General features: G+C 38.6%; 2 protein-coding genes across 2 annotated transcripts in view; both read left to right on the top strand.

Moving 5' to 3' along the window:
- The first annotated feature begins 2,167 nt into the window (after positions 1-2,167).
- On the top strand, positions 2,168-7,669 carry LOC109970412 (scavenger receptor cysteine-rich type 1 protein M160-like). Its single transcript, XM_020617948.1, has 8 exons — positions 2,168-2,234; positions 3,816-4,124; positions 4,297-4,398; positions 5,074-5,289; positions 5,373-5,672; positions 5,880-6,034; positions 7,058-7,205; positions 7,419-7,669. Exons 1-8 carry the CDS (start codon positions 2,171-2,173, stop codon positions 7,667-7,669), a joined length of 1,545 nt encoding a protein of 514 aa, XP_020473604.1. The 5' UTR covers positions 2,168-2,170.
- Positions 7,670-7,729: 60 nt separating this feature from the next.
- Positions 7,730-15,985, top strand: part of LOC109970411 (antigen WC1.1) — an 18,279-nt gene continuing 10,023 nt past the window's right edge. Inside the window, exons 1-5 of the mRNA XM_020617946.1 lie at positions 7,730-7,770; positions 7,993-8,301; positions 8,586-8,885; positions 9,336-9,635; positions 10,029-10,322. Of these exons, the coding sequence (XP_020473602.1) occupies positions 7,743-7,770; positions 7,993-8,301; positions 8,586-8,885; positions 9,336-9,635; positions 10,029-10,322 (1,231 nt within the window). The 5' untranslated portion in view covers positions 7,730-7,742. The remainder of the gene's footprint in view (positions 7,771-7,992; positions 8,302-8,585; positions 8,886-9,335; positions 9,636-10,028; positions 10,323-15,985) is intronic.

Genomic DNA, 15,985 nt, shown 5'->3' with positions numbered 1-15,985 from the left:
GTTGTGTAATCTCACCTTTCTAAGAATATTAATAGCTTGACATTTCTCAATGTGAGCTGACATTTGGCAGCACCGAAGACTCCCGATTGCGTTGCTCCTTAGATCTAAATGTTTTATATTAACAGAGATTATTCTCTGTCAAGTTCTCAGAAGCCTGGATTACTGTAAGAGGTTGATACTTCAAATGATTAAACTTTATTTACTGTAAGACAGATGCTCTGAAAAGTTTGGTGTGTAATGGCAATTATTAGACTTAGTTTAAATGAAACAAGGGGCTATTGATTTTTTTAAAATCACCGAATCCTATTTGTTATTTACACAGTATTGTTTTTGTTTGTTTGTTTGTTTTTTGAGGAAATGATTCTAATGTCTGCAACAAAACAAATGTTAACTTCTTTTTGCTGATTAGTCATGTACAATTAAAATATTTGTTTTATTTGATTTTTCATTATTATATTTAAATAATCTATTGACCGAACTGCTGTATTGTTATTAATAATATACTATTAGAAAACTAAGCTCTGAGTCTCTAAGTCTCTATCATAGTTAAAAGTCTACAATTCAAAGAATAACATACTGTAAAACTTTCTAGTGCAATGTTTATTAGCAGAGAAAAGTACAAATTGTACTGTAGATGCATAAAGCAGCAGTTGTTAACGTTACAATTTATCAAACGCCATCAGTTGAAGTCTTATGAAATCTAAGCCACAGTCTGAACTCTGCCACGCCACATTCGCTGCACTTGTTCCATTCAACTCTTCAATGATGTTGAATATTGAATTTCGGTGTTGACATATTTACCCTATACAGATATAAACTACTGGTCAAAAGCTTTAGGCACCTCCGTTTTTTCAGTTGTTCAACAGGCCAAACAAACCTGTGTCAGTCTTTCTGTAAATGAAATCAACTACTTTTGGGATAGACAGCAACGTTGCAGTTGTTCCTACAGCTGTGTTGCAGTCTGGACACTGTGCTGCCATTCCATCATTTGAAGCTGACTCTTGTTCTTTTCTCTTACACACAAAGGTTGGTCAGCATGGAGGTGTTTTTGGGTCATTGCTCTGCTACAGGATGAAACCCTGCAAAAAGTCTGGCTTTCTTTGTTAATGATCTTTTAAAAATAATGCTTCAGAGGGTGTTTGCTCCAACTTTGCCTTTGTAGAAATGGAAGCAGTTGTTGCACGTCATCGACAAAAGTTGGGACACCTGTAGGAATCGTTTTATTTTCTTCCACTGCTGAGAAAATATGGAGGTTAACCTGTTACTTGATCCCCAAAAAAGGCCTGTTTTATCTTAAAATTATAGCTTCATGGGCTGTACTCATATATACTCAGAGGTAGAAAGAAACTAACATTTATTCAAGTACTGTACTTAAGTACAATTTTGAGGCATCTGTACTTTACTTGAGTATTTTCATTCTCTGCTACTTCATACCCCAACCACTACATTATACAGAAAAAATATTCTACTCCTTACTCACTGGATTTATTTGATACATTTAGTTACTAGTTTACTGTTCAGACTGTGATTAATTAAACAAATTACACTATAATCATAAGACTTTATTGATCCCTGGTGGGAAATTCTCAAGCTACCCAGTAGTATGTGAAGTACTTCAAATTATAAGCATACAGTATAAGGTAGTTAACATTAGTTCTATGTTTACCAGCTGCAAGATTAACTGTGATGTACACAATTATACACCAGTAATTATAGTCCAATAATATGATATACATTACTGTGAACTGTGCCATTCTGCATAATGAGTACTTTTACTTTTAATACTTTAATACTTTTGTATTTTTTACTTAAGTAACAATTTGAATGCAGGACTTTTACTTATAACAGAGAATGTTTACACTGTGGTATTGCTACTTTTATTTAAGTAAACAATCTAAGTACTTCTTCTACCACTGCTTCTACTGTATTACACCAGAATCAGGATTACTTGCATGTAAATGACAATATTTGTTTTAAAATCATTGTTGCCTTGATTTTTTTCTATCACCTAAATCAGCTTTTCTGTCATTTTATAATTTTTTCCACCATACTTGTGAGTGTGACGACAAACCTGTAACCGCTCATATCCATTTTTGGCGGGCACATTCTTGGTAATATAAAGCTGAGCAGATCATTCAATTGCCTCATTCTCCAGTTAGGAGCTGTGGTGATGATGTGGCTCCTTCTTTTCATCTGCGTCGCTCACACTGAGCTGCTGATGTCACAGGCAAAAGGCAAGTCTATAGATTTAACTCTATATTTCTGACAATTTAAAGCTGGACAGTGGTGTTTTAAATCTCCCTATTAAGAAAAATATAGTCATTGCATAAATTATTTTTAGAAGGCAAGCACATACAGGCACTGCAGGAAATGTCATGCTGAATCTACAAAATTATTTCCTGAAGCTAAAAGCTCCACTGAAGAGATGAATGGTTTGGTGAACCACACAGTTTAAGAAAAATTTAGTCATTGCATAAATTATTTTTAGAAGGCAAGCACATACAGGCACTGCAGGAAATGTCATGCTGAATCTACAAAATTATTTCCTGAAGCTAAAAGCTCCACTGAAGAGATGAATGGTTTGGTGAACCACACAGTAGTGATTTTATATACATATATACATGCAAGCAAAAACATAGCAACCAGGTTCAGGTCTACTCATGAAGGGGAAAAGTGCTATTAGAACGTTTTAGCATTTGCTCTGAGGTTTTCAAACTCTAGATATAGTTCCGCAGTCAGAAACATTATTATCATTGTTTTGTTGACCTCTGTTTGGACAAAATTAGACAATTTTGCTAATTTTAGCAGATTTAAATAAACAAAACTAACTAACAAAAATTATATATATAAAAAAACTCATTTTCATGTATTTTAAAGAAATCAGTGAGCAGTTTAAAATGTTGCTGAATCGCAAGTTTTCATTAAAAATGAATGAAAATGATCAAAAATCACACCACGAGTGTGCAGTCTGAAAAATTTATGATGATGATGATTATTAAGGTAAATCTTACAATGCAGAAGATACATCAGAAATTTTGTTTTTATAATGCGGCTTTTAAACATTTCAGAATGAAGCAATTTGGGTGATATTCAAATAGATTTTAATTAAAGTAATTTTGAATAATTTTAGAATTATACAGTGTTGTGATTAAAGATTATTTTCAGATATTTGAATGAAATGTTCAAATCTGTAGCATTTACAGATGATTTTAATCAACTTTTAAACTAAAGGGTCACTGCAGCGCTACCACCAGAAAAAATGTCCCTGGTCCAATACCAGAAACGACCACTATATGACATGGGGGGGCTCCACAAAATTAGTAAAAGACATCTTTGGTGTAAATCTCAATATTAGTCATATGTCTGACCTTTTGGTAACATTATTTTTCACTTTCTGCCAATACATTCTTAAAGAAACACTTAGAATATGGGAGAAACTATGCCAAATGAATATATACAGTACTTGGATTTTAATTAAATTTATATTTTTCCCATTATTAGTACAAAATAAAATACTTATTGTACAGGACCCCGAAGCGGCAGTTATGAGACTACAGTACATATTTATTCCTCTACTATATCAATTCTTCATATTGTACTATATGAAAAATTGTGTTAAAACATTTAGACTGACATCAATAAACAGAAACATATTCAAAAGAAGAAAAAAAACAAAAGGCTTCACAGTCAAATTTCAGGTGATATAAAAGGCCATTTAGTATGGCAGAGCTCACAAACTCTAAATTAAACAACTTAAATGAATGTGTACCCTACTCCATTTCCATACTTCTATGAACCTTCTGCCATGCAAACAGGCGAGAACTGGCTGATTCTGAAAGGTGAAAACAACCCGTGTGAAGGTCATGTTGAAGCCTACCACAACAGGACATGGGGATACGTTGGCGATAAAGGCTGGAACAGGACAACAGAAGAAGTGGTGTGCAGGAGCATTCACTGTGGGACACCTGTGTCAACAGAAGACACACAGAGGGACATGAGTAGGCAGGTCTGGCTCAATGAATTGGCTTGCAAGGGAACAGAGAGTCAACTATGGGACTGCCAATATCCTGGTTGGGGCATCAGCTATTACAGAAAGGACACCGTGAAAAAGATCAGCTGTTCAAGTGAGGCTGCACTGTTACATTGATGAGGAGTATAACATAAAAAATATTTTGTGCTACAAAAGAATCACTAAGGATAATCCAAGAATGATAAAATGACATGATAGCGATGATGATATTGGCTGTGTATTTTATACTGTATGTTAATGGCTGTTACTTGCTTTTGCTCTTCTAGATCAAATCAAAATAAGCCTGGATGGATTTCGCTGTGAAGGAGCTGTCCAGTACTCCATAGATGGGAAAACACCTTCGGGTTACTTCTGTAGTGAGGACTGGGGTAAGAGTTAATATCCTACAGTACACATCAATGGGATTCAGCCGTGCACAAGATCAAAAGAGAAATCAGCACATTTGTACATGTGAAGTGCACATGGAGTAACCAACATGGAGGATGTGAAATGAATATTACTGGACATGGGGGTTGGAAGAATTACAAGTAAAAGTCCTACATTCATAATGCTACTTAAGTAAATGTATATAAGTACCAGCTGCAAAATGAACTTGCATCAAAAATAAAATTTAAAAACTTGAAGTTTCTGATATGTATTTTATTTTGTTGCTACTAATGCTTTAATGTGTAAGTGGAAATATTTAAAATTGTGCTTAAGTATAATACTTTATTAAATGTACTTTGTTGCTTTCCACCTATGGTATTAGTAAATTCAGGCAATGTGGTAAACAAAAAAACTCTATGAGAAATAACAACATAGAAATTTTGTTTTTTTTTAAAACATGCAACCTTTTTTAATATGCAGCCTTTTCTCAACTACTACCTTTAAAGATTCACAGCAGCTTTATTGCTTGGTTTTAATTTTATAATGAATTTAAATGGATCTTTATCAGTCACTTCTTCCGCTCAGAAAAAAACTGTACTGGCATCACTATTGTGAAATGTTTACTACTATGCTAATAATTATTATCTTCTTTTATATATGACTCCTCTCACATAAAGGAAAAAAAGAAGCCGATATTTTATGTGAAAGTCTCGAATGCGGTAAATCCAGGGAGATCCATCTGCACAAGTGGAGGGTTTGGAAAGGATTCCAAAACTCAAAAAAGATGATGATCAAGTGTGATCCAGACATTATAAAAGACATAAACAATCTGTGGCAGTGTGCAACTCAACAATCCACAGCATGCCAGTATCCTGCTTCTGTCATATGCACAAGTAATGCACACTCTCAAACACATTTAATGACAAAGTTTTTCACAGCTGAAACAGTGAATTAAGAAAATGGTTAATTTAAACAGATCATAAGAGGCTCCAACTCAAAGGAAATGCATCAAATGTCTGTTCTGGGCGGCTGGAGGAAGAGAACGATGGCAAATGGAGTCCTATGATAAAACCAGAAGTTGCCAAACCTGATATATGGTGTCAGCAAATGCACTGTGGTATCAATATCAGTTACAGCACGGGTAGCAGCAATGGCAAATGGAGTCCTATGATAAAACCAAACAATGCCACACCTGATATATGGTGTCAACAAATGCACTGTGGTAACAATATCAGTTACAGGACGGGTAGCAGCAGCACCCAGTTGACATGCACAGGTAATTCCGATGTTTCCACAACCTCAACGCAACCACTCTATAGTTGTATATTCCTGATCAACCATGATCTTGAACCAAAAACAAACAAATGACAAATCGAAAGAGAAAAACAGTCTTTCAATTTGCATTAATACATTTTTCACAAACTAACTTGAGGCACTTGAAAATCATGACATTAAAAACTCATTTCTACATTTCTCTTCACAGACAATGTTAATGTAGTTCTGATGGACAATGGTAAACCCAGCAAGTGCTATGGTGCAGTTTACATTAAAGTGAATGAAACACGTTTGCCTGTGTGTGCCACCACCTGGGACAGTAAGGAAGCTGAAGTGGTCTGCAGAGAGCTACAGTGTGGGAAAGTGAGTGTCTGACTGTCGGCCTTCAATAGCACTAATTTAAAAGTGTTTTATTTAACGTTAGCATATGTAACTTTGGCTGAACAACAGAAACTGTGGCAGTAAGTGCCATGTGCAAGATAATACTAAATGCTAACATGCAGTGTATCAGAAGCAGTAATGGCAACTACACAGAAATATTTGCTAACATTAGCCACCAGACAGTACTGTTCACACCAAAGTAAAACTGTAGCAGTAAAAACCCAGAGTGTACTGAACTAAACAAGGGTTTGTTCAATGTTATACTGCATTTACAGTAGATTGTTGTTACTTCAACCTTTCATTTGAAAGAGGATGAATGTCTGTGCAGATTCTCAGTCATCCAGGTCATAGTAAACTGAAAAAACTTAGAAAAAATCAACTGGACTAGATTTCTAGGTCGAAGACGTTTCACCTTTCATCCAAGAGGCTTCATCAGTCCTTAACGACTCGTTGCAGCCCGGTATCGGTGAGAGTCATTGCCTGTCTTTGAAACCTCCCCTGTTGACCGACACCTATTGTCCTGGTGGGCATGTTTGGGCAGAGATTTCAAAACAGGATTGTAGATGGAAGACAAGTTGTGTCTTAGTCCACCACCCCTATTTAGTGAGGGGTGTTCTATTTGTACAAAAATAGCTTCCTTAACTCCTCTCTCAAACCAGCAATGCTCTCTGGAGAGGATCTGGACTTGACTGTCCTCAAAAGAATGTCCTTTGTCCTTCACAGCCGCTTCACAAACACATGGCCCAAGAGGAAGAATGTGTTCCACAGGCTTATTCACATTCTTGCTGAGTGTTCAATAAAAAGTTTGATACCATTCTCATATCTGTCCTCTTAAAATGAACCCACAGTTATCTTAGCTTAGCATAAAGACTGAAAACAGGGAGAAACAGCTAGCCAGGGTATGTCTGTAGGTAAATGTTTCTCTGTATCTTAATGTGTCAATTCAAGCTGCCAGGCGTTATTGAATAACATGATAAACAAACTGAAATAAATGCTTTCTTCTAGGTGGTTAGTATTGAACGCAAGCCTGCAAAACAGGGCATAATGGACTCAGTGGAGTGTTTGGGCAACGAGTCTTCACTGTGGCACTGTCGAGCCAAGCGTGACAACTACCCTTTACAATGTAGACACAGTGCTTACGTAGTCTGTGCAGGTGAGATATGGCAGTGACCATACTGTGATAATGTCTTCCTGTTATCTGTAATAACAATTATGGTTATTTAGTTTTAGAAGAGATGCCTTGAAAGGGTAAAACTTTATTCTGACATTGCATTGTGAAGTTCGGTGATTTCTCCTCAATTATTTGTAGTAAGAGTTTTTATTTTGTATGTGCCCAATGTTTGACAGCTTTCTTGTCATGTTACAGCTAGCATAAGTGTAAGACTGATGGATGGTCCTGGAAAGTGTGCTGGGAGAGTTGAGATCCAGCATGAGGGCAGATGGAAACGGGTCAATAAAAACAAATGGACAGATACCAGTTCAGATGTTGCCTGCAAACAAATGAACTGTGGAAAACAAAGAAAATCCAGCAATGAAATTTTCAGCAAGGGTTCAGGGGATTTCCTCACTAAGGCTGTGACCTGCCAGCCAAATGCCTCGAGCGGATTTCCTCACTAAGGCTGTGACCTGCAAGCCAGCTGCCTCGAGGATATCTGAATGTATTGAAGATGACAAAAACAACCACAAGGAGATGGAGACACTGGGGATAACCTGTGAGGGTGAGTGTTTTTGTTTGAGTTAGTTTGTCTGTTTTGCTCCACAATCCCACATCTCATGATTTTCAGGCAAAAACAAGTCTCTATACTTGCTAACCTTGTTCAAGAGGTTCTGAGGGGCTTGAGCCTATCTCAACATGCATTGTGTTGAAGGAGGACACCGCAGACAAGGTGCTATCACAATCCTAATACTTACCACACACCTCTTTATCCTTTCCCTCTCAGAGCACAAGGTGATATTTCTGAAGGGAGAGAACCCCTGTTCTGGCCTGGTGGGGGTAGAGCATGGCAGTAAAATCTACTGGCTCTCTGGGTCTAACAAGACATGGAACCAACAGTCTGCAAACATAGTGTGCCAGCAGATGCACTGTGGGAAGGCCACCTCCCTTACATCTGTCCCTAAAGCTGATATGGAGAAAGTTGTTTGGGATAAATTCTACAACTGCTCACCCAACACCAAGTCTCTGTTTGACTGTGAAGCTAAAACAGCATCACCTGACCACAATTACACTATTGCCAGTGTGACATGTTCAGGTAATGTAAGGAAATGAATGTGATGGGAACAGTAACTTAATTATAGACACATCTTTTAGTCCTCATGGCATTTCTTTATCCTGTTTATCATGGCTGTTCTCTGACCCAGTTTGAAGAGATGATGCATTTTCCACCATGCAACACAAACTGACCTGATACGGCCACTTTAACATTTTGAACATGAATATAACTTTTAATGGTCATGACTGTACCATTGCTGGCGTGACAAGGATACTAAAATCAAACATCTACTTCTGCTTATTCCTTCTTGTTTCCCACAATAGGAACAATCTCAGTAAATCTGACCAATGAGTGCTGGGGGAATGTCAACGTTTGTGTAAATGGGAAGTGTGGAGGTGTGTGTGCAGATACCTGGACACACACACAGTCTGAGATACTATGTAAATCCCTTGGCTGTGGGGATAAAGCCCTACGTCCCAACAACCAGCCTAAGAAAAGTTCGGTGATCTTTAAGAGTTTGCACACTACAAAGCAGACCACCAGCCTGACCCAGTGCAACTTCGTTAAATATAGTGACAGTGATACCACCTGTAATCAAAACCCAGCCTATGTTGTTTGCTCAGGTAATGGGTTATCTTTTAAATATTAGTATAATCAAAAAATGTTTTCTTTTTGCTCAACTTGAATGACTCATGGATTTATACAACCTCCAACTGCTTATTTGTATAATGTGGTTTACCAAGGAGGTGATTCTTTCAGATTGCTAAGTACTTAGCTGAACATTTCATAGCTTTTGGTCAAATCTGGGGAGAAGGTGGGCCAGAGGCCAAAGAGCAACTCTTCAGGTTTTAGTGATCTGTCAAGACAAAGCTAATTTTACAAAAGCAATACATTTCCACCTAAACTAATTTTCACTGATTTGAAAATTTTTGTTGAATGCACACAGCTGCATCATCATGACTTTTATTTTTGCATAACCTGATATTGTGTATTCTGATTTGATCCAGATTTATTTTTTTATTTTATTAAAATAAGAAATGGCTTAAATAACAAGTTTCATTGTTTTGTTTCAGGCAGCGTCAAGCCCAGATTTAGCATTTCTAGCACAGAATGTTTTGGAAATGTGCAGCTGTCCTATGAAGGAAAATGGCTCCCAGTGTGCAATGAAAGTCTGGAAGACCTGAAAATACGAGACACCATCTGTGAGGAGCTGGGATGTGGTCATGGTCTCGGCATTATTGAACACTTTGGACCTAAACCTGCAGGAGATCATGTCATTTCAGAACTAGAGTGCCCTGGCACAAAGTCATTAAAAGCATGCAACATCACTTCTAAAAAAACATCCTGCTCTCTAGCTGGCCTGAAGTGCTCCAGTATGTGTAGTTTTCATTTTTTTCATTCTACCTAATTTGAGCATTATATTTTATTTTATAACCTCGGTGTAAAAAGACAAGTTGTAGTTTTACAGGTAGCACGTTTTATTTCTGAGCCAAGCTTGAAATCATAGCTAAGCAAAGCTAAGATAAGATAACATAAGATAAGATAAACTGGCTGCTGACTGTAGCTTTAAATTTAATGTGAGTGGTATCAATTTATTGTATATCCCCAAACCAAATATATACATATATATATGTACAGTATATACAGTAAGAATTAGCTGCAAAGATCCAAAGAGCTGCATCTTTGACATTCTTCTAATTATGTCATGTTTTGTGAGGTTTGTATTTCCTGCATTTTATTTCACCTGTTTCTGCTGTTTGTCTTAGACTGGAGAAAGATTAAGGTCAAGGGAACCTGTAGTGGTGCTGTGTACATAGACTCAGAGGGAAAAAGCAGTCCTGTTTCCACTGGAGGATGGACAGAAGCTGAAGGACAAAGGCTTTGCCAGGATTTGAAATGTGGTGGATACAAGTCAATAAACAATCACACAACATCAGAGACACATCCTTTCTGGAACAGAAGCTTCAGCTGTGCAGATGTACAGAATCCACAGAACATCTGGGCCTGTGAAAAACAAACCTCACCCATAGAGGAGCAGCAGCTCCTTATTGAATGTCAAGGTAAAACCTGTTTCTCAAATGGTATAGAATCTTTGCAGGACACCCCTTAAACTGAGACATAACACCAGTAGTGTGTAAGAAAAACTATAGGCTCTTTTATTTTTACAGATACCATATACAGGTTACTTCACAATTATTGACCATTAAAGGAAGAGTTAATGGGAAGTTTCTGTTTTCATGTGATTATACTAAATATGAAACTAAAGCCGGCAGCGTATCTTAAATCACACAGAGGATGCAGGAATAGGAAGAGCTAGCCTGACTCCATCCAAAGGTGAAACGCACCTCTAAAGCTCACAAAATAACACGTTTAATTGATTAGTTTAGTGGGTAAAAGCAAAGTGTGCAAATGTGAATTGTGGTTTTCCAGTGGTGATAATCCCCCAGGTTACTTAAGGTTTTAGCTTTTACACTACTAGTCAAAGGTTTGGACACACTTTCCCAATAAATAAAATGGGAAAGTGTGTCCTAAACTTTAGTAAAAGCTAGGTTGTATATACAGTGAGGAACAGAAGTACACCCTGCGATTTTGCAAGTTCTCCCACTTAGAAATCATGGAGGGGTCTGAAATTCACATTGTAGGTGCATTCCCACTCTGAGAGACAGAATAAAAAAAAAAAATCAGGAAATCACATTGTATGATTTTTAAAGAATTTATTTTTCTTGCACTGCTGAACATAAGTATTTGAACACCTGAGAAACAGCAAGAATTCTGGCTCTTAAAGACCTGTTACTGTGCCTTGAAAAAGTCCACCTCTACTCCACTCATTAATCTAAATTAGTAGCACCTGTCTGAGCTCTTTAAAGACACCTGTCCACCCCACAGTCAGTCAGACGCCAACTACTACCATGGGCAAGACCAAAGAGCTGTCAAAAGACACCAGAGACAAAATTGTGGACCTCCACAAGGCTGGAAAGGGCTACGGGGCAATTGCCAAGCAGCTTGGTGAAAATAGATCAACTGTTGGAGCAATTGTTAGTAAATGGAGGAGGCTAAAGACGACTGTCAGTCTCCCTCGGACTGGGGCGCCATGCAAGATCTCACCTCGTGGGGTATCACTGATGATAAGAAAGGTGAGGAATCAGCCCAGAACTACAAGGGAGGAGCTGGTCAATGACATGAAGAGAGCTGGGACCACAGTTTCAAAGGTCACTGTCGGTAGAACACTACGCCGTCATGGTTTCAAATCATGCATTGCACGGAAGGTTCCCCTGCTCAAGTCATCACATGTCCAAGCCCATCTGAAGTTTGCCAAAGACCATCTGGATGATCCAGAGGAGGCATGGGAGAAAGTCATGTGGTCAGATGAGACCAAATTAGAACTTTTTTGTCTAAACTTCATTCGTCGTGTTGGGAGGAAAAAGAAGGATGAGTTGCATCCTAAGAACACCATCCCTACTGTGAAGCATGGGGGTGGTAACATCATGCTTTGGGGGTGCTTTTCTGCGAAGGGGACAGGACGTCTGCACTGTATTAAGGAGAGGATGAATGGGGCCATTTATTGTGAGATTTTGAGCAACAACCTCCTTCCCTCAGTCAGAGCATTGAAGATGGGTCATGGCTGGGTCTTCCAACATGACAACGACCCGAAGCACACAGCCAGGATAACCAAGGAGTGGCTCCGTAAGAAGCATATCAAGGTTCTGGAGTGGCCTAGCCAGTTTCCAGACCTCAATCCTATAGAACATCTTTGGAGGGAGCTTAAACTCCACGTTGCTCAGCGACAGCCCCGAAAACTGACAGATCTAGAGGAGATCTGTGTGGAGGAGTGGGCCAAAATCCCTGTTGCAGTGTGTGCAAACCTGGTCAAGAACTACAGGAAACATTTGACCTCTGTAATTGCAAACAAAGGTTTCTGTACCAAATATTAACACTGATTTTCTCAGGTGTTCAAATACTTATGTTCAGCAGTGCAAGACAAATAAATTCTTTAAAAATCATACAATGTGATTTCCTGAAAATTTTTTTTAATTCTGTCTCTCAGAGTGGGAATGCACCTACAATGTGAATTTCAGACCCCTCCATGATTTCTAAGTGGGAGAACTTGCAAAATCGCAGGGTGTTCAAATACTTCTGTTCCTCACTGTAAGTTCAGAAATGTAATAAGATGGAATAACACAGGGAAAAAGTACTGAACACACTTACTGAAATTTATTTAATACTTTGTACAAAAGCCTTTGTTGGTAATGACAGCCTCAAGACACCTCCTGTATTGAGAAACTAGTCGCATGCATTGCTCAGGTGTGATTTTGGCCCGTTCTTCCACACAAACAGTCAAATCTTGAAGGTTCTGTGGGCCTCTCCTATGACCTCTGATCTTTAGTTCTCTCCATAGATTTCCTACTGGATTCCAGTCAGGTGATTGGCTGGACCATTCTAGCAGCTTTATCTTCTTTCTCTGAAACCAGTTGAGAGTTTCCTTGGCAGTGTGTTTTGGGATCATTGTCTTGCTGAATGTCCACCCTTGTTTCATCTTCATCATCCTGGTACATGGCAGCTGATTTTTATCAAGAATGTCTCAGTATATTTGTCCATTCATCCTTCCTTCAATTATATGAAGTTTCCATTGCTGTATGCTGAAAAACAGCCCCACACCATGATATTCCCACCTCCAAACTTCACTGTTGGTACGGTGTTGTTGGGGTGATGTGCAGTGCCATTTGACCTCCAAACATGGTGTGTATTATGGCATCCAAAGAGTTCAATTTTGGTCTCATCTGACCAGACTATATTCTCCCAGTATTTCACAGACTTGTCTAAATGTTGTGCTGCAAACTTTAAACTTCAACTTTAAGCTTCAACATGCCTTTTCTTCAGCAATGTAGTCTTGCATGGTGAGCATGCATACAGGCCATGGTGGTTGAGTGCATTACTTATTGTTTTCTTTGAAACAGTTGTACCTGCTAATTCCATGTCTTTCTGAAGCTCTCCACAAGTCATCCTTGGCTCTAGGACAACTCTTCTGATAATTCTTTTCACTCCTCTGTCAGAAATCTTTTCTGAGGAGCACCTGGTCGTGGCTGGTTTATGGTGAATTAATGTTCTTTCCACTTCCGGATTATGGCCCCAAAAGTGCTCACTGGAACATTCAGAAGTTTACAAATCCTTCTGTGATCAAGGCAATCAGTATGTTTTGCAACAATAAGGTTGTGAAGGTCTTGAGAGAGCTCTTTGCTTTTATCCATCATGAGATGTTTCTCTTGTGACACCTTGGTAATGAGACACCTTTTTATATGCCAGCAGTTGGGGCTGAACCAGCTGAATTTCTGCTGACAAGGGGCAGGATTGCTTTCTAATTACTGATAGATTTCAGCTTGTGTTTTGGCTTTCCAGGCCTTTTTGCACCTCCCTTTCTTCATACGTTCAATACTTTTTCGTGTCATTCCATTTTATTACACATAACTTAATTTGTGAACTTATTTGTTTTGTTTTCTCTGTATATATGGATTACTTGAGTTGTTACCGACATCTGGTGAAAATTTCATGTCAACAGCACCTTTAGAAATATATTTACTGAGAAAACTGGTGATGTGTTCAGTACTTATTTTACCTACTGTAATAGGATTAGTAGCCCTATGTTTCACATGGGTTACATAAATATTCATATTTTATTTTATTTAGGCATCTCTGTTTTATGTTGTCAGTAAAACGTGTTGATCTTGATGAACATAATATGCATTTCCACAGCAATAATTCAACCAGTCCAAGAGAATCCCATCACATTCACAGCCGCAGCTCCTACTCATCCATTTCAACACCAATACTGTATTTATTGATTAATTACTTTGTTGTTTTCTCAATCAGTGTTAAGCCACTGTCAAGAAACTCCTGCACAGATGTTTTCTGTTTCAAGATGTGTAGTGACTCAGACAGCTTAATCCATTCACAGAAAGAGCAGAAGATTACATGCAATAGGAATTAAGTATCAACTAACTAGTTCATTATTTCAGTATGTCTTGCCACCACTGGACTTTTTTATTATTTTAGTCCTAAATGAAAACCATTTAAGAATAGTTTTCATTGGTTAACCATAGGACACAGCTTGAGCTCAGTGCAGCTGCTAGCTGTGGCTTTAGTTCTTCTTCCATGAAGTAGTTGCATAACAAGAAATTTACAATAATAAGTTAAAATCTTATTCCAGCCTGGTATGCTCCCTCATGTTTGGTGGGACTGTTCCATCCACAGCGATATGGTATCATATCAGTGATACACTATCCCTTGGACATAAAAGCTGTTGCACAGTAATAGGCTCATGAGGTGCAATGGACAGCACTGTAGCCTAATAAGAAGGTGCTGGGTCTGAACCTCACTGCCAACTGGGTCCTTTCTATGCAAAGGTTACTTATTCTTCCCGTGTCTGCCTGGGTTTTCTCTGCTTCCTCCGGCTTCCTCCCACAGTCCGAAGACATGCAGGTTACGTTGACTGGTAGCTCTTAAATTGCACGTAGGAGTGAGTGTGAGTGGTTGTCTGTCTCCATGTCAGCCCTGTGACAGACTGGTGACCTGTCCAGGATGGACCCCGCCTCTTGCCTAGTGTCAGCTGGGACTGGTACCACTCCTCCGTAGCCCTCTTCATGAATAAGCGGTATAGATAATGGATGGATGGACGGACAATACAGCAGTCTAGTGTGTAATTAATACACTTTGCTTGTCTTACTGAAGCAAGTCAAATTCACTTCCTTTAGTGCAGAACAGCAACTGACTAGAGAGTTGAAGTGTTAAATAATTCTGCCTGTCAGTGGACATATCACCTTGGGTAAATGTCTGACTGAATTATCAGCAGCTGAAAATGTTTTGTTCTTGCTGATGTCTTACGGCTTAACTTGTCAGCTTGCTGAAATCATAGAGAGGTATACTCCAGGATGGACGAGTAGACTGTGACCTCATTGCTGGGTCTGGTTATATGACTGATGGACTGGAGAGGTTTTCTACCAGACAGGGCAGTGAGCAGTGGTGGAAGAAGTACTCACAACCTTCACTTAAGTAAAAGTAGCAATACAGCAGTGTAAAATACTCTGTTACAAGTAAATGTCCTGCATTTAAAATGTTACATAAGTAAAATTATAAAAATATTAGCGACAAAACATACTTAAATTACTAAAGGTAAAAGTACTCATTGTGCAGAATGGCACACTTCACGTTTCTGTATATCGAAGTATTACTGATGCATTAACATGTCTTAACTTAACGCAATTGATTGCATACGTCACATTTAATGTTGTAGCTGGTAAAGGGGAGCTAGTTTTAATTATATAATTGTGTGGATGCTGTGGGCTCTTCCACCCTTTTTTAGGCACTTTATTTTTGGTCCAGCATACTTTCAGCTATACAGGCCATTGAAGTATCGATGTGTTCAACTCTTCAAGGACATCCCTGCTTGTATTTTTCTTTTTTATGACATACTTTTTAAATTGATTCAGCTTTATTGTTTGCAATACAAGTCAATGGGAGCTCAAAGTGCTGAGCCAATGACAGTCTTGGAGTGCCATCTGGTGGTTCATAAAATGCAGCGCAATTGGGACATGCCCCTACATAACTTCTCTCTCTGTCTCTCTCCCCCTCCCCCTGGAGTGCTATCTGGTGGTCCATAAAATGCAGCGCAATTGGGACATGGCACTTCATAACTCCTCTCTCTCCCTCTTTCTGTCTCCCCCCCCGCCCC

This window comes from Monopterus albus, unplaced genomic scaffold (assembly GCF_001952655.1).
Source record: "Monopterus albus unplaced genomic scaffold, M_albus_1.0 scaffold197.1, whole genome shotgun sequence".
NCBI classification, from domain to species: domain Eukaryota; kingdom Metazoa; phylum Chordata; class Actinopteri; order Synbranchiformes; family Synbranchidae; genus Monopterus; species Monopterus albus.
The sequence above is the reverse complement of the archived record's forward strand: the minus strand, read 5'-3'. Positions and strand labels throughout refer to the sequence as shown.

Excerpts from the sequence above, each read along its gene's own strand:
- LOC109970412 (XM_020617948.1), top strand. The coding sequence starts at position 2,171 with ATGATGTGGCTCCTTCTTTTCATCTGCGTCGCTCACACTGAGCTGCTG. Across the intron at positions 2,235-3,815 it reads GCTGATGTCACAGGCAAAAG|GCGAGAACTGGCTGATTCTG; the intron begins GCAAGTCTATAG and ends CCATGCAAACAG. Across the intron at positions 4,399-5,073 it reads CTTCTGTAGTGAGGACTGGG|GAAAAAAAGAAGCCGATATT; the intron begins GTAAGAGTTAAT and ends TCTCACATAAAG.